At 45.4% G+C, this 26,456-nt stretch overlaps 1 protein-coding gene across 3 annotated transcripts in view; it reads right to left on the reverse strand.

The window, feature by feature from the left end:
* efnb1 (ephrin-B1) overlaps positions 1–26,456 on the reverse strand; it is a 271,423-nt gene that overhangs the window by 23,486 nt on the left and 221,481 nt on the right. For all 3 annotated transcript variants that reach the window (XM_072505520.1, XM_072505519.1, XM_072505521.1), the window contains exon 3: positions 114–206. In XM_072505520.1, coding sequence (XP_072361621.1) covers positions 114–206 — 93 coding nt within the window. The remainder of the gene's footprint in view (positions 1–113; positions 207–26,456) is intronic.

Consider the following 26,456-nt stretch of genomic DNA (forward strand, 5'->3'; position numbering starts at 1 on the left):
CAGAGCTATGAGTGGACCTGTTGTAGTTTTAACCGATCATATTGCAGACAGCTGTGATTTTAGTTATGCATTTCAGGAACAAACCATGGAGTTAAGACAGAGATTCACTTTACCTTGTCCAACTTTCATAACTATCTTCATGGATCGAGTTTTGCACACTCCACCATTTCTGTTCTCCAAACCTTCGTATGACCCATTCGATGTAGCTGCAAGAAAGGAAAAACTCAACATTATTATCCTATTCAGTAATTCTGTACAGAGCAAGGCTGACAAAAACAGGAGATATTAGAGAATCGCAGTGAAAAAGTACTTTTCATACAGTGAAATATTCTCAAATGTAATTAGGTGAGTAATTGTCCTGTGGCATCAACGTTCCACAAACTGCAATGAGACAACTAAGCAGTTGATCCATTTTTTGATTGTGCTGTTGAGGGAGCATATTGGACAGATTTCCTTCAGGGGAAAAAATAGCTCATTGTGGAAAGGCACCTCAGAACCTGTGTTCACCCATCTTACCTTGTCCAATCATGGTATTTAAACACTAAAGTCCAAAATGCGCCATGCACAATCTCCGATTTCTTTACTGACCAGAATCTATTAAATACATTTGCTTTACAATCACCAATAATCAACCATAACCAAAGTTATTAATTGATTTTTTTCTCCAGTTTCTGAGAACCAGATTGACATCAAAATAGCCAAGCTTGGCACGATCTAACCACTGCTTCTTCACTTCCCATGTCTCCCACGTTACTGTTATCAATGTTGTTGGTGTTCTGTACTGCGGACATTGAGCAGGTTTTCTCTGCATGAGGTCTTATTTTTCCTGAACGCAGGAACATTTTTATTATTTCTCGCATCAATAAATTATTGTTCCCAGCTGTAGGCGAATGCATTGTGTACAGACTGGAATAATGGTAAGATGGGGGTCAGGTCTCCCTCCACTACAGCAAATGCTACTGCTGCTCATTACAACTCCTACCAGGTTGTCTGTTGTCTGGATAGGTCATGCTCATCTGTCTTGTACATTCAGGGGATGATGAGGGGGAAAGTGGGAGAATAAAGCAAAAACAATAAGATTGTCAAGACAGGTGAGAGAAGTGAAGGGAGAGAGTGCAAAAGTAAGAACCCAGGCGTGCACAAACTGTGAGGGAAGTGCTGCCAAGGTTGCATCATTGCCACCAGCTATTATTAAATTCCGTTCTAAATACATGAATGTGTTTGGAATTTTGAAGTCGAATGCTTTTGTGTCTGCTGGGGTTTTATGAAAGTTGATCATTGGTGTATAAGCACAGTTTTTTTTTTAAAGCTAGCGTGTTGGAGCTTGCCAAGTGACCTTATAATAACTTACAAAGAAGTCGCAAGGAGAAAATCCACCTTCGCCTAAAATCAGTTAGAGCCGGAAGTTAGATGTGGAAAAAATGAATTGGTAAATCTCTTTAGACTGACATTTTTTCACATTTAATACCAAATACTAAATCTTCCCCCATGCCACCATTTGGAAGGATAAACTTCAAGTTTTAATACCTTACTTTGTTAGGCAGAACTTTGGTAACTTTTTAAAGAATAATTAATCGGGAGAAAGCCAGCTTCAATGGAGTAAGAACAGATCTGGGCTGAATAAACTGGAGTCAAAGGTTGGCAGGTGGAACAGTAGCTGACCAATGGGCTACCTTCAAAGAAGAGATAGTTGGGGAACAGTCAAGGTATATGCCCTCAAAAGGCAATGGACGTCACACAAACCTATAGCGCCCTAGATTTTAAAAAAGAGATGGAAATTACTGAAGTAGAAGTGTGATTCTGAAGTGTGGGTAGAAAATAGAATCGAGAAACAAGCTGAATACAGAAGGTTCAGGGGGGAAAATGCATGAGAGAAGCAAAGAGTGAGTATGAAAAGATACTGACAGCTAACATAAGAGGGAATCCTAAAGTATTTTAAAGACATATAAATAGTAAAACAGTGGTAAAAGGGGGAGTAAGGCTGATTAGGATCTAAATAGGGGACTTACATGTGGAGGCAGAGGACAGAGCTGAAGTGTTAAATTAATACTTTACATCTGTCTTTACTGAGGAAGAAGATGATAACTAGGCTATGATGAAAGAGGAGCCAATTCAGACACTAGAGAGTTTAATGTTGATGAAGACGTGATGTTGAATAGACCGTCAGCACTTAAAGTGGATAAGGCACTAGCATTGGATGAGATGCACCAAGGATACTTGAGAAAGTGACAGTGGAAATTACAGTCTTCCCTAAACTCGGAGATGAGGACTGGAGAAGTGCAAAGGTTACACCTTTGTTTGTAAAAGGGTGTAAGGTCTAGCAAGTATAGGCTAGTCAGTTTAACTTTGGTGGTGGGGAAACTTTTACAAATAATAATTCAGGACAAAATTAAACAAATTTAAGTTAATTAAAGAAAGCCAGAGTAGACTTCACAAGGAAAAATGGTGGAGTTTTTTGTGAAGAAATAACAGAGAGGAATGATGAGGATAATGCTGTTGATATGGTATACATGGACTTCCATAAGGCATTTGATTCAGTGCCGCACAACAGACCTGTGAGCAATGTTACAGCTCATGGAATAAAATGGACAGTAACAACATGGATATGGAATTGGTTGAATGACAGGAAACAGCAAATAGTGGTTAGTGTGGATGTTTCTCAGGCGGGAGGAAGGTTAGTAAGGGAGTTCCCTAGTGGTCAGCGTTAGGACCCTTGCTTTTCCTGATAGTTATTAATTGATGCTCAGGGCACAATTTTAATGTTTGCAAATGATACAAAACTTGGAAGCATTGTGAACGGTGAGGAGGTTAGCGTAGAACCTCAAAAGGACATAGTTGTTGGAAAGAGTGGACAATTGGAAGATGAAGTTCAATGCGGAGAAATGTGAAATGATTTATTTTGGTAGGAAGAACATGGAAAGACAATATGAAATAAAGTTACAATTCTAAAGAGTGTGCAGGAGCAGAGGGTCTAGGTGTATATGTGCATAAATCATTGAAAGTGGCAGAACAGGTTAAGAGAGTGATTAGTAAAGCATACGGTATCCTGAGCTTTATTAATAGGGGCAAAGAGGTTATGTTGAACTTGTATAAGACACAAATTTTACCTCAGCTGGAGTATTGCTTCCATTTCTGGGCCTGCACTTTAGGAGGCGGTGATGTAGTGGTATTGTCATTGGGCTGGTAATCCAGAGATCAGAAATAACTAATGTCCTGGGACCTAGGTTCAAATCCCACCATGGCAGATGGTGAAATTTTAATCCAATAAAATCTGGAATGAGAAGTCTAATGATGACCGCAAAGCCATTGGTGATTGCCGTTAAAACCCCTTCTGGTTCATTATTGTCCTTTAGGGAAGGAAACCTGCCATCCTCACCTGGCCTGGCCCACATGTGACTCCAGAGCCACAGCAATGTCACTGGCACTTAAACGAATGCCTTCACAGCCTAGCAAGTCACTCAGTTCAGTTCAAGGAAAGTTAGGGATGGACAATAAATGCTGCTTAACCAGTGACTCCTACATCCTCTGAATGAATAAAAAAAGGAAGGATGTGAAGACATAGGAGAGAGTGCAGAAATGATTCATAACAATGGTTCCAGGGATGAAGAACTTCAGTTATGAAGATGTAGTAGAGAAGTTAGAGATGAAGAGAAAGCGGAGAGGGGATTTGATAGAGGTATTCAAAAGCATGAGGGATCTGGGACAGAGTAGATAGAGAGAAACTGTCCTCACTTATGAGAGTATCAAGGATGAGAGGGCACAGATTTAAAGTAATTGGGAAACAAAGCAAAAGCAACATGAGGAAAAATGTTTTCACACACAGCGGTTAAGGTCTGGAACGCACTACCTGATGGTGTGATGGCGGCAGGTTCAACTGAAACATTTGAAAGGGTGTTATTTTAAAAGGAAGAACGTGCAGAGTTGTGGGGGGAAGGTGAGGGAATGGTGCTGGATGAATTGCGTTAAATGGCCTCTTTCTGGGCTGTAACAATTCTGTGAATCATGAAGCAAGGTTAGCATTTGGTGAAGTTATTAAACTGTTGCATACTGAGCAGTGATCATCTGTTAATGAGGCACTGCATACAATTCTGATGTAAGAAACCGCACTTGTGTGTTGTCGGGGTGGGGAGAGGTGGTTGGGTGGGAGGAGGGAAGTAAAGTTTATTGGTAGATCGCTTTGAATCAGTTTAAATCAATTTAATCCTTGCTGTGGAGTGGATTTTGTACCTCTCCAGATAAATGGAACAGATGATTTTTAAATTGTTCAATCTGTGTGCAAAGTTAGGACTGATAAACATATTTCATCTGAACTTGCTGCAGATGTGGTGACTGATGCAGTAGGAGGGGATGCAGGCTGCATTTGGAACACAATCCTGTACCTCCATCAGAATGTGGGACTCTGGCAGCAGATTCTGACAGCTCTAGAAGGGGAAATTAAATCAGTGACAGGAGTTAGAGGAAAAACAGATGGGCAGGTGAGCCTAATTGTATATGGGGAACCAGACATAGTTGGTCTGATATAAGGCAATTGTGAGAAATTGCAACTGTCACTGGTAGCCATTGTTCAAATACCACAAAGGTTAAGAAGCATGCTATATTTAACAACAATGGGAGGTGGTTTTCAAGTGGCTAGCTGAAAGCCCTGTCACCATAGAAGTAAAAGTGACACTTGGATAACTTCTCAAGCAACATATATTATCTGTTAGTGGTTCGCAGAAAACCAAGGCGACATTTTCCAAAGCATTAAGACAAAAACCCTTGTATACAACTACTGTATTCCACAGGAAACCTAGTTAGAAAGCAACATCCCAAAGACTTATTAGCCACCTTTGTGTACTCCATGGTAGCACAGTTCAAAAGTTCGCCACCATCCCCTGCTGACATATTAAATCTCAGTAATTCAGGAAAGGTTTACCATGAAATTCCACATTGCACTGTGCTCTGTGATTTTTAACAATCATACTAGAGCTGACATTATAGCCCTACAGAGTGTATTGTAGACTTGAGATGCCTGACAAGGAAACATTCTGAGAAATATCAATATCTCCAGCCAGGATTAGGCAGCTGAAATGCTCGCGGGATCCAAGATCTTGGGGTCCTTTTTATTTCAGCAATCGCGGCATTGGCCACTGACACCAATCCGATTGATCGGCAGTTCAGAGGGTGTGCTCTCCACCCCAATGAGGGGCAGAAGTCCCACTTGGCCCTCATTAGTCCATCCAGCAGCGCTTTATTGCAGCACGGGCTGGCGGTGTGGAGCAGGTCAGCACAATGCCGACATGGTTTCCTGGGATTGTGTGCTATCCACCCACACCCCCACCCCCTGTATTATTCAGCCCAGTGAGTTCAATCACTTTAAATAATTCTTTGATTTCTTATGCCTTTGACTAAAAGGCTCCTTTATAAATCGTGTGCACCTCAATCCATTAGCTTAATTTCTGAAGTACCTACTTATCTGAAAAACAGTCAAATGATTAGAGAGCACAGCCATCAAAATTGAAACTCCCACTTAGTAAAGGAAACAAAAGGGCAGAACACTGTCAGAATTAAAACTCATTGAAATAGCATCCCCTGTCCCACAAAGAAAATTGAAACAACTATGACATGAGAGCTAATGTCTGTTGGCTACCAGTGCAGAATCTGTTTACATTCCTCCTACTGAGGCACAATAACATTTTTTGCTGGCTGCCTATTCAGGACTGGTTATGCATTCAACATTCATTAATATCATTCCTGGCAGCATTCCAAGCTGACCAAGGCTATCTATTTGCTCCCTTGCTTTCTGGACCAGGCTCAAGTTTAATGCTGGTTTGAATTATGGACCAGTTTGATGTGCTCAGGTCTGATGAAGACTACATTTGGTTATTTTATACACACATTGCCAAAACTGTTTTCCCTTCAACTATCAAGCTGGCAAAAGATCACAAATGTGACTTTGTAGCATTCCCATCAGAAAGTCCGACGTGCAAGTCACCTCTTTTGAGATATTCTGAACTGTCAGGATCATCACAGTGCCTCCTGCTCTAATGCATTCATTCCCAGAATCTCCAGTAAGTGATATGCCTTAACCGCTCTTAGTATTTTCCTTTCTCTCATAGTTAACTGGCTTTTAAATTCCAAGTGTTTCCTCTCCCAATAGTTTTGTGTGTATTAAGTGAGTAGCTAGGAATGCACTACCCAGAAAGTTGGCAGATTCATTCCAATCACCAATCTATGCTGAGTTATTAATCCAGATACAATGCAATAATGAAGCCAGGCCAGGTACAAAATGGCACACCAACCTGCATTCAATGCGCACAACCCACGCATGGGCACATACTCAGCACGATATGATATTATACCTTGCAATCGTGTGATCAGTACAGTCAAGATCTCTTTTCACAGGCATTGGAAACTAGTGCCACCCTAGCAGAAACAAGCCATTGCCAAGCATTTCTAATCTTCAGCTTATTAACTCAGTAATTCCGATAGACTAAGAAACCATGAAGCTCAACTGATAATTAAAATTTTCTAGTACATTTAGCTTCCATTTAACCAGGAGCTCAACAGCACTTCGACAAAATAATGACTTAAATTAAATATCTGAAAGACACATCTAAAGATATTTTTGCCAGCAGCAATGTATGTTCTGAGCATTTTGCAAAAAGCATTTTGGATAATGTGGCACAATAAGCTTTTTTGTTCCAACAGATGGGTCTATTAAGTGTCAGCTTTCTTTGTTTAACATTTTCCTAATTTATTCATTGGGTGTGGGCATCATGGACAAGGTCAGCCTTTATTTCATATCAGTTTGGTGAAGGTATTTCCACAGTCGTGACGGATAAAGAGTTCCAGGATTTTATCCCAGTAATTTGGAAGGAAATTTGCAGTAGGTAGTGGTATTCCTATGGTTCTGCTACCCTTGCCTCCTTCTAGATGGTAGAAGTTATGAGTTCCCAAGGTGCTGGCAAAGAAGCCTTGGTGCGTTGCGGCAGTGAATCTTGTAGGCGGTACACATTGCTGACACTGTTAGGTGAGGAAGTGAACATTTAAGGTGGTGAATGGGGTGCTAATCAAGAGGGCTGCTTTGTCCAGCATCAGGTTTATTGAGAGCTGTTGGAGCCACGCTCATCCAGTAAGTGAAGGGTATTTAATCGCATTCCTGACTTGTGCCTTGTAGGGGATAGACAAATCTGGGAAATCAGGTGACAAATCACTCAAAACGGAATTCCCGGCATTTGATCTGCTCTTGCAGCCACAGTATTTAAATGGATGATCCAATTCAGTTTCTAGCCAGTGTTAAATCGCAGAATACTCATGGTAGGGGATTCAATAATGATGATTCCAGTGAACGTCATGGAGCGGGGTCAGACTTTATTTTGTCTCAAATGATCATTGCCTGACACTTGTGCAGAACAAATGTTACTGCGCACTTATCAACCCAAGCCTGAATGCTTGGTATCTTGTTTTGCATACACAGGGTGTCATTAGGAATTCTATGATTACTTGAGGAATTGAGTGGAAATGAAAACTGTCAAAACATCAGCATCCCCATTTTTACCCCTTTTATGGACAGAATGTCATTGATGAAGCATATGAAGATGATTGGGTGAGGGCACTGCCCTAGAGCAACTTCTGCGACAATTTTATATTGCTTCTAGTCCTTCAGAGCTGGCCTTGGGGAAATGGCAACTTCAGACTATCCGGTACAGAGTAGAGTTCTCAACTTTATGTATCACTGATTAACAGAGCTGGTAGACGTGTCAGCGCAGCGACTAACCATTAAGTACAGAACAGGGTAAAATCCCATTCATAATTTTCTTTTGAAATGGAACAACATCAATAGGTAAAGCACCATCACTTGAAGTGCTAAAATCGTTTTGGGCTGTTGGATGAATTCTAAATGGCCATTTAGTGTGGAACCAGGCACGCAATTCACTTACTTGTGGAAGGAGAGCTCACTAGAGGAAAGACATTCACATTGCCAATGTTATTCTTGCTGGTCCAATATGGCTTCTGGGCGTGCCGTAAAGGTATTCATAAGTATTAAAACAAACATTAAGGAAACTTTGATGGAAAATACTGATTGTCGCTATGGGAACCAGGCATCGTTGAGATTCTTAACAAAGCAGGCATTATGTCTGATGAAAAAGTAATTAGGAAAATGTAGTTGGTACAACCTATCAAATAAGGAAGGCAACAAGTCTCCATTTTAGGCATCTCTTAATCAAAATAATTGGCTGATGGCTTAGGGTAAATGCACATTGGCTTGACATCACACAGCAAATGTAATTGTCGTAGGCAGTTCCCTCTCTTGAACTAACTCAGCCCCAGCCCACATATTGAATTATTCATGCCACAAGTATTATGAATAGAACAATTTGTGGCAGCATCGTGCGGGTTGTCAGCACTCATCAGGACGTCCATAATGACCGAAAGCATCATCACTCATTAAACTTTCCACGTAGCCTCTTCCACAAAGACATTTATCACAGCTTCCCAGTGGTCTGGTGATTTTCAAGAAATACAAGAAGCGTCTCAGAGAGAAACAAATGTTCGGCATGCTAAGTCTGCAACACTGCAAACTATTCCTCACTATTGTTATGCGAACTGACAGGACCAGTCTTGGTTTCAGGGACTCTTTTTTCCTCCCTCTCCCAAGAGATCACACGGCTGCTGAGAAAGTATCGAACCATCATTCTCCAGGCATCATGAGTGTGGGCAGCTTTGATGGGCCTGCTGGTCTCCTCAAACCTATCACTTTCATATGCTTGCACGGAGGCCCATGCCATTGATCACAAACCAGTAACTGGAAAATAAATACGCAGGCACTTACTAGACTCGACTATACCAATGCTCTCCTGGCCAGCCTCCACATTGCTCCCTTTGAAAACTACAGTTCATCAAATCTCTGCTGCCCATATCCTAACTTGCAATATGTCCTGTTCACCCAACATCCTTGGGTACACAGAGCTACCTTAGCTCCCAATCAATTGAAACCTCTAAAATTCTCATCCTTGATTTCAATTCCCTGCACGGCTCCGCATTCCCTATTTCTGCAAACTGTGCCAGCTGTCAACTGTCACTTTTGTCCTTCAATTCTGATCTCTTGTATAAATCTTGTCATAATATACACCAGTATATCATGGTGCAGATACACACACACTGATGGACACACAGCGGGACCAATCAACACACACAACACCGCAGCCAATCACCAGTTAGAGCACACTCACTATAAAGACAGGGGGGCATCAGGGTTCCCATTCAGGATGCAGGCTCCTACAAGGACAGAGCTTACAGCTTACAGCACAGATCCTCACCATGTGCTGAGTGCATAGACTGGTATAGGTCTTTAGTTTAATATAACATTGTGTTAACTCACAGTGAAAGTATGTTCAACAGTTCCTAACTCAATAAAATAGTGTTGCACTATTTTAAGTGTTGGTGGCCTGTATGTGTTCCACGGATCCAGAGCACCCAACACAACATGATACCAGGAGTTGAGGGATATTAGAACTTCATAGACATACCTGCAAGTGATCTGCCTTCCACCAGCATACAATCATCCTGAAAAATGGACAGTGTCCGCCCGCCGCCGCCGCTCCGCATCACCAGTAACTTAGGGGCCAACTGGAAGATATTCAAACAACGCTTCCAGCTCTACCTTGAAGCCACAGACCGGGAAGATGCCTCAGACACCAGGAAGATCGCTCTCTTCCTATCCACGGCCAGGGAACATGCCATCCACATTTTCAATTCTCGCACCTTTGCTGATGATGAAGATAAATCAAAATTCAAGACGGTCCTCCTCAGGTTTGACACTCACTGCAACATAGAGGTGAATGAATGTTTCAAGCGCTATGTATTCCAACAGCGTTTGCAGGGTAAGGATGAACCTTTCCAGTCCTTTCTCACCCACCTCCGCATCCTTGCGCAGTAATTGCCCTGTAATTACGGGCCCACCTCCGACTCCATGATACGCGACCAGATCGTTTTTGGTGTTCAGTCGGACCCCTACGCCAGCAGCTCCTCAAGGTAAAGCAGCTCACCCTACCGACCGCCATCGAGACCTGCGTGTTGCACGAACACGCCACTATTCGGTATTCCCACATCCAAGCGGCTGAAACGGCGCGGCAAGGTCCCCATGAGGCAGAACGGGTCCAAGCAATCGAGTAACTCCAGGGCCTCAGCCTGGATGAGGACGGCCATTTCGCGCATTTTTCGCGGACTCCCGCACTTGTGCGCACCGAATGAGGGGGCGGCGACATCGACGAACGTACTGCGCAGGCACGCACCACGCACGGCCGCACCGCGCATGCGCGTGGCGCAGTGAACATATTGACGCTACAACGTGCGGCAACTGTGGCTCCGCCCACTTAAAGCGGCAATGCCCTGCCAAATCCCGACAATGCCTGAGATGTGGCAAACTTGGCCACTATGCTGCTTTATGCAGATCAGCTCGGCCTGCCAATTTGTATCGCTCCAGCCAGCCTCGCAGGAATGTCCGGGCCATTCAACCCACGGTCACTGAGTCCGATGCGGACCTACTACCCGATATTGACACCGAGGACCCAAAGGCACCTTTTCGAGTCGGTATCGTTACAAAAAATAGGGTGTCCCCGAAGCAAAGAATCCAGCATCGATCCGGACGATGAGTGGTGTGCCACTCTTACGGTCAACCGGTCCCAAATACGATTCCGCCTGGACACTGGTGCCTCCGTCAATCTCATTGTGCGGTCTGACCTCCAAAGCCTTCGTGTCAAACCAGCCATCCTGCCATCAGCCTGCCAGCTATTAGATTATAATGGCAATGCCATTGCTGCCAGCGGCTCGTGTCAACTTGAAGTGACGCACAGGTCATGCAAAGCCATCCTTCCTTTTGAAATCGTGGGCTCCTCGAAAGCCTCCCTGCTTGGCGCGCAGGCATGCAAGCTGTTGAACCTAGTTCAGAGAGTTCACTCTCTCTCCCCTGCTGACGCGCCTGCCTTTCAGGACACCGACTTCAGGGCGCAGCTCGACGCCGTTATCAACCAGCACCATAATGTCTTCGAGGGCATGGGCACGCTCCCGTACACCTACAAGATTTTATTAAAACCGATGCCACGCCTGTGGTGAATGCACCTCGCAGGGTCTCAGCACCCCTTAAGGACCGCCTCAAGCAGCAGCTGCAGGACTTTCAGAACCAAGGAGTGATTTCCAAAGACACGGAACCAACCGACTGGGTCAGTTCCATAGTATGTGTAAAAAAGCCTTCCGGCGAATTGAGAATTTGCATTGATCCCAAGGATCGAAATCGCAATATCATGAGGGAGCATTATCCAATTCCCAAGTGCGAAGAGCTCACATGCGAGATGGCTCGCGCCAAGCTCTTCACCAAACTCGACACTTCAAAAGGATTCTGGCAAATCCAGCTCGATAAATCAAGCAGGAAACCTTGCACATTTAATACCCGCTTTGGCAGATATTGTTACATCAGGATGCCGTTCGGGATCATCTCTGCATCATAAGTGTTCCATAGCATTATGGAACAAATGATGGAAGGCATTGAAGGTGTTCGCGTCTATGTCGATGACATAATCATTTGGTCCACCACCCCGCAGGAGCATGTTAGTCGCCTCCAGCGCGTATTCAGACATATACATGAGCATGGCCTCCGCCTCAACAGGGCCAAATGCTCTTTTGGTCAGACGGAACTCAAGTTCCTCGGGGACCACATCTCCCAATTGGATGTGCAGCCGGATGCGGACAAGGTAGCTGCCATCACAGCTATGAAAACACCAGAGGACAAGAAAGCGGTCCTCCGATTTCTGGGCATGGTCAATTTTTTAGGGAAATTTATCCCTAACCTCACCTCTCATACCACGGCTCTCAGGAACCTGGTCAGGAAGACGACAGACTTCCAATGGCTCCCTGCACACGAGCTCGAATGGAGAGAACTCAAAACAAAACTGACCACGGCCCCGGTCTTAGCTTTCTTTGATCCAGCAAAGGAGACCAAAATTTCGACCGATGCCAGTCAATCCGGCATTGGGGCAGTGCTCCTTCACCGTGATTAGGCCTCATCATGGGCCGCCGTTGCATATGCGTCACGTGCGATGACACCCACGGAGATAGAAAAGGAATGCCTGGGCCTTCTGACCGGTGTGGATAAGTTTCACGATTATGTCTACGGACTTCCTCAATTCACCGTCGAGACCGACCATCGCCAGCTGGTCAATATAATACAGAAAGACTTGAACGATATGACGCCTCGCCTCCAGCGTATTCTTCTCAAGCTCCGGCGATATGACTTCCAGCTGGTATACACCCCAGGCAAAGACCTCATCATTGCTGACGCTCTCTCCAGGGCAGTCAACACTCCATGTGACCCAGCGGAATTTGTCTATCAGGTTGACGCCCATGTGGCATTCGCGGCCTCCAATTTACCTGCCATGGATGAACGCCTCGTCTAAATTCCCCGCGAGACGGCGGCTGACCCCTTGCTATAGCATGCCATGCGCCACCTAACCGACGGGTGGCTCAAGGGCCAATGCCTTCAGTTCTATAATGTCAGAGATGATTTGGCGGTAGTAGACGGGGTTCTTCTAAAACTGGACCGCATTGTCATCCTGCATAGCATGTGCCAACTTGTCCTGGAACAACTACACGAGGGCCACCTTGGCGTGGAAAAGTGCCGCCGATGGGCCCGAGAGGCAGTGTACTGGCCCGGCATGAATGAGGACATATCCAACACAGTGCTCAACTGTCCCACTTGTCAGCGCTTCCAGCCGCCCCAACCACGTGAGACCCTGCAGCCCCATGAGTTGGTCACGTCACCATGGACCAAGGTGGGCATCGAACTGGGTAGGGACTATGTCCTGATTGTGGACTACTTTTTGAATTACCCGGAGGTGATACAGTTGCACGACATCACCTCGTCTGCAGTCATTCGTGCATGTAAAGAAACCTTTGGTCGACACGGCATCCCGCTCACGGTTTTGTCGATCAATGGCCCCTGCTTCGCCAGCCATGAATGGTCCAACTTTGCCAGGCGGTACAATTTTGCCCATGTGACATCCAGTCCCCTGTCCCCCCAATCCAACGGCAAAGCGGAAAAGGGAGTACATATAGTCAAACGGCTCCTATGCAAGGCTGCCGATACTGGGTCCGATTTCTACCTTGCCTTGCTGGCCTATCGCTCCGCCCCGCTGTCCACTGGCCTGTCGCCAGCCCAGTTACTCATGGGTTGTACCCTGAGGATGACGGTGCCGTTCATCCATGTCCCAGACCTCGACCACATTCCGGTCCTTCGCCTGATGCCGATGTCTCGTGCACAGCACAAGGCGGCTCATGACTCCCGTGCAGCTGATCTCCCTGCTCTGGCTTCAGATGACAACGTCCGCGTCCATCTTCCGGATGGGGGCTGGTCTGCAACCGCTGTTGTCCTTCGGCAGGTGGCCCCCCGCTCGTTCCTGGTTCGTCTACCGGATGGCTCTATTCTGCGCCGCAATCGACGCGCCCTTCGTCTCATTCCACGCTCGCCACGTGATCCTCCACTGTCGTCTCGCCCTCCTGCTGACCCTGCCATGGACTATGCAGAGCTCCCTGTCACTCTGCATCCCCCTTACTCTGACGCAGTCCAGCCCGCTCCTGAACCGGCGGCTCTCGACCCACCCTTGAGGCGGTCAACCAGAATTCTTCGCCCACCTCAGAAACTTAATTTATGAACTTTGCGGACTTATAGACTCTCTGAATTGTTTTGTTGCTTTGTTTGATCGTTTCCCTGGTTTGTATATAGTGTTGATCTCGTTATTCTTGTTGCATACTGCTTCTCTGCACCAGGCACCTTTCCATGTAAATAGCTTAGTTCTCATGTACGTAGTCCTGTAAATATGATATGTCTTCGCACCCCACACGTAGTTAGGAACATTCTCACCATACATTATTTATTGCCACACACATACATTCTTTTATAAAAGGGGGATGTCATAATATACACCAGTATATCATGGTGCAGATACACACACACTGATGGACACACAGCAAGACCAATCAACACACACAACACCGCAGCCAATCACCAGTTAGAGCATACTCACTATAAAGACGGGGGGCATCAGAGTTCCCGCTCATTCGGGATGCAGCCTCCCACAAGGACAGAGCTTACAGCTTACAGCACAGATCCTCACCATGTGCTGAGTGCATAGACTGGTTCGGACAGGTATAGGTCTTTAGTTTGATCTAACATCGTGTTAACCCACAGTGAAAGTATGTTCAACAGTTTCTAACTTAATAAAATAGTGTTGCACTATTTTAAGTGTTGGTGGCCTGTATGTGTTCCACGGATCCAGAGCACCCAACACATCAAATCTAATATTTGTTCTCCGGCCTTTTCAGCGACGCCTTCAACTGCCTGAACCCTAAGTTCTGATGTTTCCTCGTTAAACATCTCCACATATTGCACTCTCTCTCTCTCTCTTCATATAAGATGCCTCTGTAAACCTACCTTGTGACAAAGCTTTTGGCTTTCCTATCATTCAATATCAAAAGCTATTTGATAGCACTTCTTTTGAAGTGCCTTGGAATGTTTGGCTATTTTAAAAGTGCTTTCAAAGCTGTTGTAGCGGTGCTTCATGTTTGGATAACCTATGATACTTCACTGATAAAACAGTTTGCCAATAATCACAACCTAGGCTCACTCACAATAAATAGCCACTTGCACTTCTTGTGCCCATAAAACTTTACTCAAAGAGTCACTAACATCAGAGGGAGTAGAAAGGTGGGGTAGAATGAATGCACAATTAAAGTGATCTGCAAAATCCTAGTACAACCGCTGGAATCTCATGTAATAGAAATCAGAATTTGTTGCATTAATCACCACAAATTAATGCTCAGGTTATTGGGAACTGGAGCAATGTGACATAAGAACAAAGCCAGCAGCGCGGGTTCAATTCCCGTATCGGCCTCCCCGAACAGGCGCCGGAATGTGGCGACTAGACTGCATTGAAGCTCACTTGTGACAATAAGCGATTATTATTATTATTATGATAAATAAGCCAACTTGGTCTTCTGTTTTTCATAGAAAATGGATCAAACCATACAGTAGGATCGCCGGAGCACATCAAAATTCAATGCAATAAAGACAAATTGATCTTTTTTAACGATGTAAACCAGTGGCCCTGACCCATCTGATGTTAGAGGCAACAATTTCTCTTTAAACAGGATGATTTCAGATTTTTATTTGCTCATTGGAATTTTACTACTTTAAGCTGCACAGAACATTGTTGAGCTACTAAACAAATCAGCTTAGCATAGCAGCTCAGTGAGTGTAGACAGCAGTGTGCCTAATTTATCAGCTGTGAGCCTGTTGATACTCGTGCTGCAAGAGCTCCTTTGTGTCTCTTTCCTTTCCCTCCCTTTCAGCAGTCGATAGAACTGCTCCCGTGTCTCCAGTGTGCTTTCTGAGCAAATGCCAAGTAATATTCAGTGTGAACTGTTGATTAGGAGAGGTTAAATAGTTAAGGGGAAAAATAGTCAACTGAGCCATCACCTAATCCGACACATTAAATACATGGTCGCTGTGCAGGTAGCGAGGCCTCTCGCGCTTCATTTATATTCAGAGCTGTAAACAAATCCTAGGTGCAAGGACTTCATCTGCAAGCCATTTCCTGAGATGTCAACTCACACAAGAAACATTGCAAGGGTGAAAAGCTACTTGCTGCCTCTGTCACATTGTCCACAGGGGATTATCAAGTGGCATTAACGTACCCTTCCTGTTCTGAAACTGTGCTTTTTTCTTTCTCTCCTGAAAGATGTGTCTAGGTTGTGCAACCTTGACATGTTCTCTTGTGTTCTATTGCTACAGAACGAGACTTTCACTTGCACTGTAGCTGTACGGTGAGTTCAATCTCTGTGCAGCACTCAATTTATCTTGTGCCGCAGCAAGACAGTGGCAAGGTAACAGGCAGGAACTCTGATGAACATATTTGAGGTGGAAAAGCAGAAGATTGAATCTCATGGGAAGGCCTACAGAATAGACCAACTTTAATCTGCGTTGTTTATATTGTGAGACTAAGAAGAGCAGTGACAGACAAGCAATAAGCCCCTGAAACTTGCAAACTTGTTCTTTTTATTTTTGGATATCGGTTCTTTCCCTAGTGTTAGGGAAAGGTGTACGCTCCAGCCCAGTGTGAAAATCACACAGCTCCTGTAGTTGGGCTGAGAGCAGGCCAAATGTGCAGCAGTGCCAGAATTACATTGCTGCTCTGGCACTACTGCATTTGCAAATCAAACAAGCCCATCCATACCTTGTTCTCAAAATGAATACCTGCCTCCTCATGGTGGCCTTCAATCTTTTCTTCAGCCAGGGATGATAATAACCTAAATTATTATCCCCAATAGCCAATTAGGCCAACTAAAGTGTCATATGAGGGAATCCCAGACCATGGGTAAATCCCCCCCTCCACCCTTGAGCTCACTCCCCACCTTTCCCCTACTGGAAATGTGACTAGAGCCCATAGTTGACTTGGTGGCAAACTCCCACCAACAGGCCTTGGGAAACGGGGACACATCCTGCAAAACAACTGAGCATGGATCCACTGGGTTGTGAGGACCACAGCTTGGTCACAGGCACCTTGTAGAAGGGTACCCTCTCTGAATGGACTGGCAGCTGTGGCCATTGTATATTTGATCAATTTACAAATCTCCAGAGAGTGCCTCCAGCTCGAGTCATCCTAACGGCCCTCACCTATAGTTTCATGCTGACCTCACTCGGTGGAACTGCTGGCTGCCCAGGACTTCGGGAACTCCCATTGGTCCACCTGGTTCTGCAGCCCAACCACTGTCCTCAGTTGCATGGTGTGCCCGCTGGCAGCCTCTTAATTGTTCACCTCCTCATATACCTCCTCCAGAGTCCCACCATTGCCATCTCCAGGTTACCACTCTGGAATTCTGATCAGTTTCAGGATTGGAACCCACAAAACTAAAGCTCAACCCAACGTGTTTGTCACAGGTGATGTGTTATCAGTTCTGGGCTCTACAGTTTTAATGTACCTAATTCCTTTTTTTCCAATTAAGGGCCAATGTACTGTGGCCAATCCACCTACCCTGCACATCGTTGGGTTGTGGGGATGAGACCCAAGCAGACACCAGGAGAGTGTGCAAACTCCACACGGACAGTGACCCGGGGCCGGGATCGAATCCGGGTCCTCGGCGTTGTGAGGCAGCAGTGTTAACCACTGTGCCGCCTAGTTCTGGGCTCTACAGTTGAGCAGAACCTGGATGCTGAGCTTCTGAGGTCTAATGCCTGTGAAGAGACAGCTAGTTGGTGGTCGGAAACCCCACTGCTTATATCTGAAGTGTGATGTATCCCAGTCTTAGGTGATTTGGTTGGCGAGGTGGGAGAGGGTGATGCATACTGTGCCAAAACTGCATTTGTCGATTGTTAAATCTGCCAGTTCAAATTTTCAGTTCCTGAAACCCCTGGTACATCATTTTCTAATTGTAAAGTTTTGTTCAATGTGGTTGAAACAGGTCAGTGGGTTTGACTGCATATGTGTAGTGCAGATCAGCCCTTCATTCAGTCCAATGTTTGATAGAAGTTAGCACCCTATGGGAAGTTCTTAAGGATTCCTCCATTTCAGCAGGGAAAATGAACTCTTTAACTGTGGTATTCCAGTCGAAAGGTGTATATTAATTGGCAATTAACTCACTTCTAGATTCAAAGCATCTGTACAAATGCATCCTGGCACTAACTAATCACCAATTAACATACACTTTCTCCTTCATTACTGCCTAAGAACACACACGCTTCTTAAACCCTTAGGGCTCGTTACAGGCCAGACAAAGCCAGCATGACTTCCAATCTGGCCTTTAAGAATCTATTTGATCTCATATACCAGAAGGAAGAAGAAAATCTGACAGTGCTGCAGTGCATGAAAGATTTTTTGAGCACTTGCAAAGGTTTAAAAAGAATATCCAGGTACTGGTGTTAATCGTGATACTCTGAGGATCAGCTGGAACACACATGTGCGGTTCTTGCCTCTCATTTTCTTTCCTCTCCCTCTGAATATATTAAGGGCAATTGCCATCTACCTACTATTATATTTTCACTATGAATGGAATTGTAGGCAGCGCAAATTAAAAAAAAACACTGCTTGTTTACAGTTTGACTTTGCACGTGGGCACCATAATAGGTGGTCAACATTTTCATCTGAAGCATTCAGTCAGGTAAAAACATTAAAATCAGGGCCTGCTGCAATCCTGGTTTCCATTGGATGGGACAAAGAACATCTTCTATTCAGTAGAACTGAGAATGATGCAGCCATACCATGGGTCCTAAACAGGGCACTGCAGGGCGCTTGGAAGATGGCTTTGCACCGGCTTTGCCAATAGAATTTGTGGGCCAGGAATAGACACCACCCCACTCCCACCTCCACCTCCCCTTTCAGCCTCAGCTCAGAGAAACAGCCGCCAGATTTCCCATCTAGCAATTGTTCACCGTTGGTTGTTTGCCAATATTACTCTGCTGAAAATCCTAGAAAATGGTTCAGGCTTTTCGATGAGTTTCATCAGTCAGGCTGTGTAATTGGCCCACTCGATAATGCTAAATATGAATACTAGCCCGTCAACTTTTACCATCCATTGATGCTAGGGGTCCGCGCATGGGGTATATCCACTCTCAGTCATTTTGCATCCACACAGAAGTTGAATTTTACCCCCTGTGGCTGCCTGGATCTGTCTCGACTTCAAAAGTCCTTCCACCCAGTTAAATAGTCAATATTCACACATAGAAGCTGGGCCATTTGGATGATTTATTATAGTGACAACAGAACAAAAAAAACAGCAGCCCACTGTAAACTGACACCTCTGGAAAGGAGAATAAATTTGATAAACAAAACAAATGTACAACTTCTATCATTGTACTTTCAGCCATCAGTGAGACAGCCTCAGTAGATTCCAACTGTGATGTTGCTCAGCAACATATCCTACAGTGAAGCACAGAACCTGCACGAGCAGCAGGAACCAACTGCAAATATTTTAAATGGTTTCCATTCCAAATCCCTCAAATCTTTTCAGCACAATTTTAAAGCTGTGCTTGAACGTCTTTAGCAGCTGTTGAGTAATGAATGAGTCTTTAAATAGACACTTCACAGAAAAGAAAATATTAACCTGGGTTCTAATCTCCTATTGATGCAACAGGAAGGATCTGATGTAAGGTTGTGATACCCAAGTGATCCATAAAACAATTCCCTCCCACGTTTTCACATATAATTTGCTTTGTGTCTGTGAAAGATTAGGGCTTGATTTCCTGAATAAACATGGCCAATTCTGCCTCTGCAGGCTCACTCCAAACCCATCTCTTTCTTTGGATCCACTGCCAATATCGTTTAAGACCATAAGACATAGGAGTGGAAGTAAGGCCATTCGGCCCATCGAGTCCACTCCACCATTCAATCATGGCTGATTTCAACTCCATTTACCCTCTCTCTTTCCATAGCCCTTAATTCCTCGAGAAATCAAGAATTTATCAACTTCTGTCTTAAAGACACTCAACGTCCCGGCCTCCACCGCCCTCTGTGGCAATGAATTCCACAGACCCACCACTCTCTGGCTGAAGAAATTTCTCCTCATCTCTGTTCTTAAAGTGACTCCCTTTTATTCTAAGGCTGTGCCCCGGGTCCTAGTCTCCCCTGCTAATGGAAACAACTTCCCTACGTCCACCCTATCTAAGCCATTCATTATCTTGTAAGTTTCTATTAGATCTCCCCTCAACCTCCTAAACTCCAATGAATATAATCCCAGGATCCTCAGACGTTCATCGTATGTTAGGCCTACCATTCCTGGGATCATCCGTGTGAATCTCCGCTGGACCCGCTCCAGTGCCAGTATGTCCTTCCTGAGGTGTGGGGCCCAAAATTGCTCACAGTATTCTAAATGGGGCCTAACTAATGCTTTATAAAGCTTCAGAAATACATCCCTACTTTTATATTCCAAGCCTCTTGAGATAAATGACAACATTGCATTTGCTTTCTTAATTACGGACTCAACCTGTAAGTTTACCTTTAGAGAATCCTGGACTAGGACTCCCAAGTCCCTTTGCGCTTCAGCATTATGAATTTTGTCACCGTTTAGAAAATAGTCTATGCCTCTATTCTTTTTTCCAAAGTGCAAGACCTCGCACTTGCCCACGTTGAATTTCATCAGCCATTTCTTGGACCACTCTCCTAAATTGTCTAAATCTTTCTGCAGCCTCCCCACCTCCTCAATACTACCTGCCCCTCCACCTATCTTTGTATCATCGACAAACTTAGCCAGAATGCCCCCAGTCCCATCATCTAGATCGTTAATATATAAAGAGAACAGCTGTGGCCCCAGCCAGGCTCCTCCACCATTACCAAATCGAGTCCTGTTTGATCACTCAACATAACCCCAAACACAGCCAGATCTCCCACCTTGGTCCAGGTAGATGTGCCTGGTATTTTTGAGTTACTTCATTATAGCAAAGGTTGACTCCTCAGCATCCTGGCAGGCAGGAAAGGGAAAGTGGCATTTGGTCACGGTGTCAATTTCTGGAACACACTGAAGACGGAATTCAGGGTTTGAATGCATATTCTCACTCCTCACCAATACAATCCAGTTCCCTCGAGACCACCGCACCAGACTTGAGAAAATGAAAATGTATTGCAAACTTAACCAAGGACATATTGAATAAGAGTTGATGATACAGCTGTCATGCATGCAAGGGGGTGTCTGGACAGAGGTTTTGTTTAGTTCTGGTAACTGAGGCCTATAAAACACATTACAGAGCCTGTCTGCAATTTTAGAGCCCCGAATCAGCAATTATTTTTCCAGTGTTCATTGTAAATGGGGGGGGGGGGATTAGGTGGACGTTACCCTTTATTAAAAACAGGGCTCTTCCTGACCTGCCTGTCTAAATAGAAAGAACACAATGAGCCCACTACAAAGGAAAGTATGTAAAATACACTGGGTGTCAAGCAGAGTGGAAACTAAGTGCTGACAGATGTTTGCAATGTGTCTTGAGTCTCATACAAAATTAAAAATATCTGACATATACAGTATGATATAGCAGAGAAATCCTGCTGCTAAGCTTTGCGGCCAAAGACCATTTGCTTAAAACCAGTAACTTGGTGGCGGTGCACATAGGGACCACTTAACATTTTCTCAGATAATAATGGTATGTCCTTAAATCCATTGCACAGAAATGCTGAGAGACAGAAGCACAGATAGACACAGGGGGTTCTGGAGGCCCACGGCAAAGTGGGGTGGGGGGCGGGGTCAGTTTCAGGGAGGCAGAGAAGGACTAAAGTTACCTTCTAGAGTCCGGAGGATCACTCCTACTCTACTTGCCCCACAAGGAAAGTCAAGAAAATAAAATCACTTCGACTTTTTTTCGCCCATTCTGGCTCTGACTACTGTCCTTGCTAGGCTTGTATGGCAAAAAGGCGCAATGCTTTCTCCATGCAGGCCACAGTTTAAATATCATGCAGGCCTCAATGATGCCAACAGTGCCCAATCTGCATAATTAAAGTATGACCCCTTGGGTATCTGCCCAAGCTATAATCATAGAATCATAGAATCCCGATCGTGCAGAAGGAGGCCATTAGGCCCATCGAGGCTGCACCAACCCTCTGAAGGAGCACCCTATCTAGGCCCATGCCCCCACCCTATCCCCATAACCCCACCAAACGTTTTGAACCTAAGGGGCAATTTAACATGGTCAATACACCTAACCTGCACGTCGTTGGACTGTGGGATGAAACCAGAGCACCCGAAAGAAACTACCGCAGACAAGTGCAGAACATACAAACTCTACACAGACAGTGACCCAAGGCCAAATTTAACCCGTTTCCCTGGCACTGTAAGGCAGCAGTGCTAACCACTGTGCCACCGTGCCGTCCGATAACCTCATCTTTCTCTCCAAAGTCTTTGAACACAGTGTCATATCCAAATCCTTGTGCGCATCCATATGCTGTCCCTTGACAACACCATTCAAAGACATCGGGCTCAATTCTCCAATCGCGGGACAGAGTGTCCGTGCCGTCGGGAACGCCGACGCGTTTCACGCCGACGCGAAACGGGCGTGGGCACTAGCGATTCTGGCCCCCACAGGGGGCCAGCATGGCACTGGAGCGGTTCACGCTGCTCCAGCCTCATTTCCTGCCGCGCACTGGGGGCGGTGCCAACCCGCTCATGCACAGTTGGGCCGCGCCAACCTGTGAATGCGTGGGGGACTTCGTCAACGCGCCGGCCCCGACGCAACATGGCGTGGGGGTTCAGGGGCTGGCCGCATAATAAAATAGGACCGGGGCTGGAGAGGCCGGCCCGCCGATCAGTGGGCCCCGATCGCGGGCCACACACCATCGGAGGCCCCGTCCGGTGAAGGAGTGCCTCTCCACCACCCCCCTCCCCCCTCACAGGCAGGCCCCCGACCCTACGCGCAGAGTTCCCACCGGCTGCGAGCAGATGTGGACGGCGCCGGCGGAACTCTGCCGTTTACGCTCGGCCCATCAAGGCCGGAGAATCGGCAGCCCGGCCTCGTACAGCGGCCCGCGACCGGCGCCGTGCCAAACACGCCGGCGCAAATGGCGCCGATTCTCCGCTCCTCGGAGAACCGCCTGCCGGCGTCGGACCGGCACCGCGGGAAAAATGGGGCGAACGGCGATTCTCCGGGGCTGGCTTAGCACACTGGGCTAAATAGCTGGCTTTTAAAGCAGACCAAGGCAGGCCAGCAGCACGGTTCAATTCCCGTACCAGCCTCCCCGAAAAGGCGCTGGAATGTGGCGACTAGGGGCTTTTCACAGTAACTTCATTTGAAGCCTACTTGTGACAATAAGCAATTTTCATTTTCATTTCATTCCCATACGGCGCAGCAAGGCAAAATCCCGCCCATCACATCAGCTTCCACATATATACCGATAATTCCCAGCTCCAATTCATCACCACTATCTTGACTAGTCCACTGATTCCACGTTGTCAGATTGCTTGTCTGGCATCCAGAGTTGTATGCTGTAATTGCCTCTAATTAAATATTGGGAAGACGAAGTACATCTCCAACCACAAACTATATTCCCATGCATAGATTCTGTCACCTTCCTTGGTCACTGGCTCTGGCTGAATCAGACTGTTTGCAGCCTCTGCTTCCGAATTGACCATGAGCAGAGATTCCGATCCCACGTTCCTTCCGTCACAAAGGCAACATATTGTCATCACATTATCTGTCTCTGCCCAGTCCATCTGCTGTTGCAATCCTCACCTTTGCTGGAATTCACTCCCCAAATTGCTCCCCTTCTCGAGCTTTCTTAACCTTCTTTAAAATATACCACAAAACCTTAACCTCGTCAAACCAATAACAAAGAACAAAGAAATGTACAGCACAGGAACAGGCCCTTCAGACCTCCAAGCCCGTGCCGACCATGCTGCCCGACTAAACTACAATCTTCTGCACTTCCTGGGTCCGTATCCTTCTATTCCCATCCTATTCATATATTTGTCAAGATGCCCCTTAAATGTCCCTATCGTCCCTGCTTCCACTACCTCCTCCGGTAGCGAGTTCCAGGCACCCACTACCCTCTGCGTAAAAAACTTGCCTCGTACATCTGCTCTAAACCTTGCCCCTCTCACCTTAAACCTATGCCCCCTAGTAATTGACCCCTCTACCCTGGGGAAAAGCCTCTGACTATCCACTCTGTCTATGCCCCTCATAATTTTGTATACCTCTATCAGGTCGCCCCTCAACCTCCTTCGTTCCAGTGAGAACAAACCGAGTTTATTCAATCGCTCCTCATAGCTAATGCCCTCCATACCAGGCAACATTCTGGTAAATCTCTTCTGCACCCTCTCTAAAGCCTCCACATCCTTCTGGTAGTGTGGCGACCAGAATTGAACACTATACTCCAAGTGTGGCCTAACTAAGGTTCTATACAGCTGCAACATGACTTGCCAATTCTTATACTCAATGCCCCGGCCAATGAAGGCAAGCATGCCGTATGCCTTCTTGACTACCTTCTCCACCTGTGTTGCCCCTTTCAATGACCTGTGGACCTGTACTCCTAGATCTCTTTGACTTTCAATACTCTTGAGGGTTCTACCATTCAATGTATATTCCCTACCTGCATTAGACCTTCCAAAATGCATTACCTCACATTTGTCCGGATTAAACTCCATCTGCCATCTCTCCGCCCAAGTCTCCAGACAATCTAAATCCTGCTGTATCCTCCGACAGTCCTCATCGCTATCCGCAATTCCACCAACCTTTGTGTCGTCTGCAAACTTACTAATCAGACCAGTTACATTTTCCTCCAAATCATTTATATATACTACAAAGAGCAAAGGTCCCAGCATTGATCCCTGTGGAACACCACTGGTCACAGCCCTCCAATTAGAAAAGCATCCCTCCATTGCTACTCTCTGCCTTCTATGGCCTAGCCAGTTCTGTATCCACCTTGCCAGCTCACCCCTGATCCCGTGTGACTTCACCTTTTGTACTAGTCTACCATGAGGGACCTTGTCAAAGGCCTTACTGAAGTCCATATAGACAACATCTACTGCCCTACCTGCATCAATCATCTTAGTGACCTCCTCGAAAAACTCTATCAAGTTAAATCTTTTAGTCACCTCTCCTTCTTTCATTTGGTATTACGTTTTGTCTATTGGGCTTTTGTTTATCATGACAGCACAGATATTTTCTGATATCAAAGGATCTAGGAGTTTATCACACATACCCAGACCTAGAGCCTTAAGCACAGATTTAAAAGAGCCAAAGTTTAAGATCCTCCAACCTGAAGCTGTTGAAGTTCAGTGACTTAGACAATAGAAGACTGATAAACTTCCCACTGTTTGTCCAGTCGCAGCATTGATTTTCAGGATTATCTGGAGTAGAGTGGGAAAAATTGAACCATTCGCATCAGGTTGAACCCTGCAGTTACCACCATCGTGACTAGTGAACTGTCAACAGTCTCCCAAAGTTTCCAGAACCTGCTCAGTCCAGTTAGCAGTTCCTGAGTCTGTGCCACTGTTCATTGTCTGGTATGTTGCTTGGAGACCCACAAACAGACCCCCATTACTGCCACCCAAGAAGGGCAATCACAAAGTTGTTCATTTGACAACTGGAAGGTAGAAATTTGAATTATTGCTAGATGGCCAGCAGGCACCAGGAACACCTTGAGCATGGCATGATATGCAGCATGATTCACTATAAAACCTATTAGTATATTACCAGTGACCTCCTGATCACAACACGGACAGACATTATGAGATGGAAGTTTTTTTGAGTTTGTGTGATACATCAGCTACTTATCTCTGCAACCAATCATGACAGCCTTGGGCTGGTCACATGGATCCCTCTTCGAGCAGCTGGCCTTCCAGGTTTCAGTTTCCTCACCAGTTTCATGATGGGCCTGTGCAGAGCAACATATAACATGTCACAGCCACATTGATGGTCTGAATCTTCAAGTCACGCACCAAAGAAGCAAACTTGCTGTTTGCTCCTCCAATGTGGTCAGCAGTATTGCGTGCAGATCAAAGTCAAATATAGATGGATAGGCTAGGTGGAAGAGAATGCAAGGAGAGAGAGAGAAAGATGATGTTACAGAGATGGATGTGAGACATTTCATCGAGTACTACAGTGAAGGGTATATCAAAAGTACCTTTGAGTGTATCAGATAGTGTTACAATCAAGATAGGTATATAAATGATGTGGAGATGCCGGCGTTGGACTGGGGTGAGCACAGTACGAAGTCTTACGACACCAGGTTAAAGTCCAACAGGTTTGTTTCGATGTCACTAGCTTTCGGAGCGCTGCTCCTTCCTCAGGTGAATGAAGAGATATGTTCCAGAAACACATATATAGACAAATCCAAAGATGCCAAACAATGCTTGGAATGCGACCATTAGCAGGTGATTAAATCTTTACAGATCCAGAGATGGGGTGACCCCAGGTTAAAGAGGTGTGAATTGCTATTGTCGCATTCCAAGCATTGTTTGGCATCTTTGAATTTGTCTATATATGTGTTTCTGGAACATACCTCTTCATTCACCTGAGCAAGGAGCAGCGCTCCGAAAGCTAGTGACATCGAAACAAACCTGTTGGACTTTAACCTGGTGTCGTAAGACTTCGTACGGTATATAAATAGATTTCCTTTGGAGTATGTTACACAGCAAATGGGATATATTAGAGTGTTCTACAGTGAGGCACACGGGCTATGTCAAAGAGTATTATAGCAAACAGTTTCTGCAGTTCCTGCAATATACTCGATTTTGGACTTGCTACAGCTTGTTCATGTGTTGAGATTAAATGGATTTCCACTGTGATCACATTGTCCAACTTTTAATGTCAAAATCTTCATTCTACGTGACTCCAGAAGATCCACGAATAAATGAGTCATGCAGTGTGTGCAGAAGGATAAAATCTGAGACAAAATATTCCTTCCATGTAATGTTACGGCTGTTGGAATGGCCTCTTTAAGGGCGAGAGG

Source organism: Scyliorhinus torazame, chromosome 5 (genome assembly GCF_047496885.1).
Source record: "Scyliorhinus torazame isolate Kashiwa2021f chromosome 5, sScyTor2.1, whole genome shotgun sequence".
Lineage (NCBI taxonomy): Eukaryota > Metazoa > Chordata > Chondrichthyes > Carcharhiniformes > Scyliorhinidae > Scyliorhinus > Scyliorhinus torazame.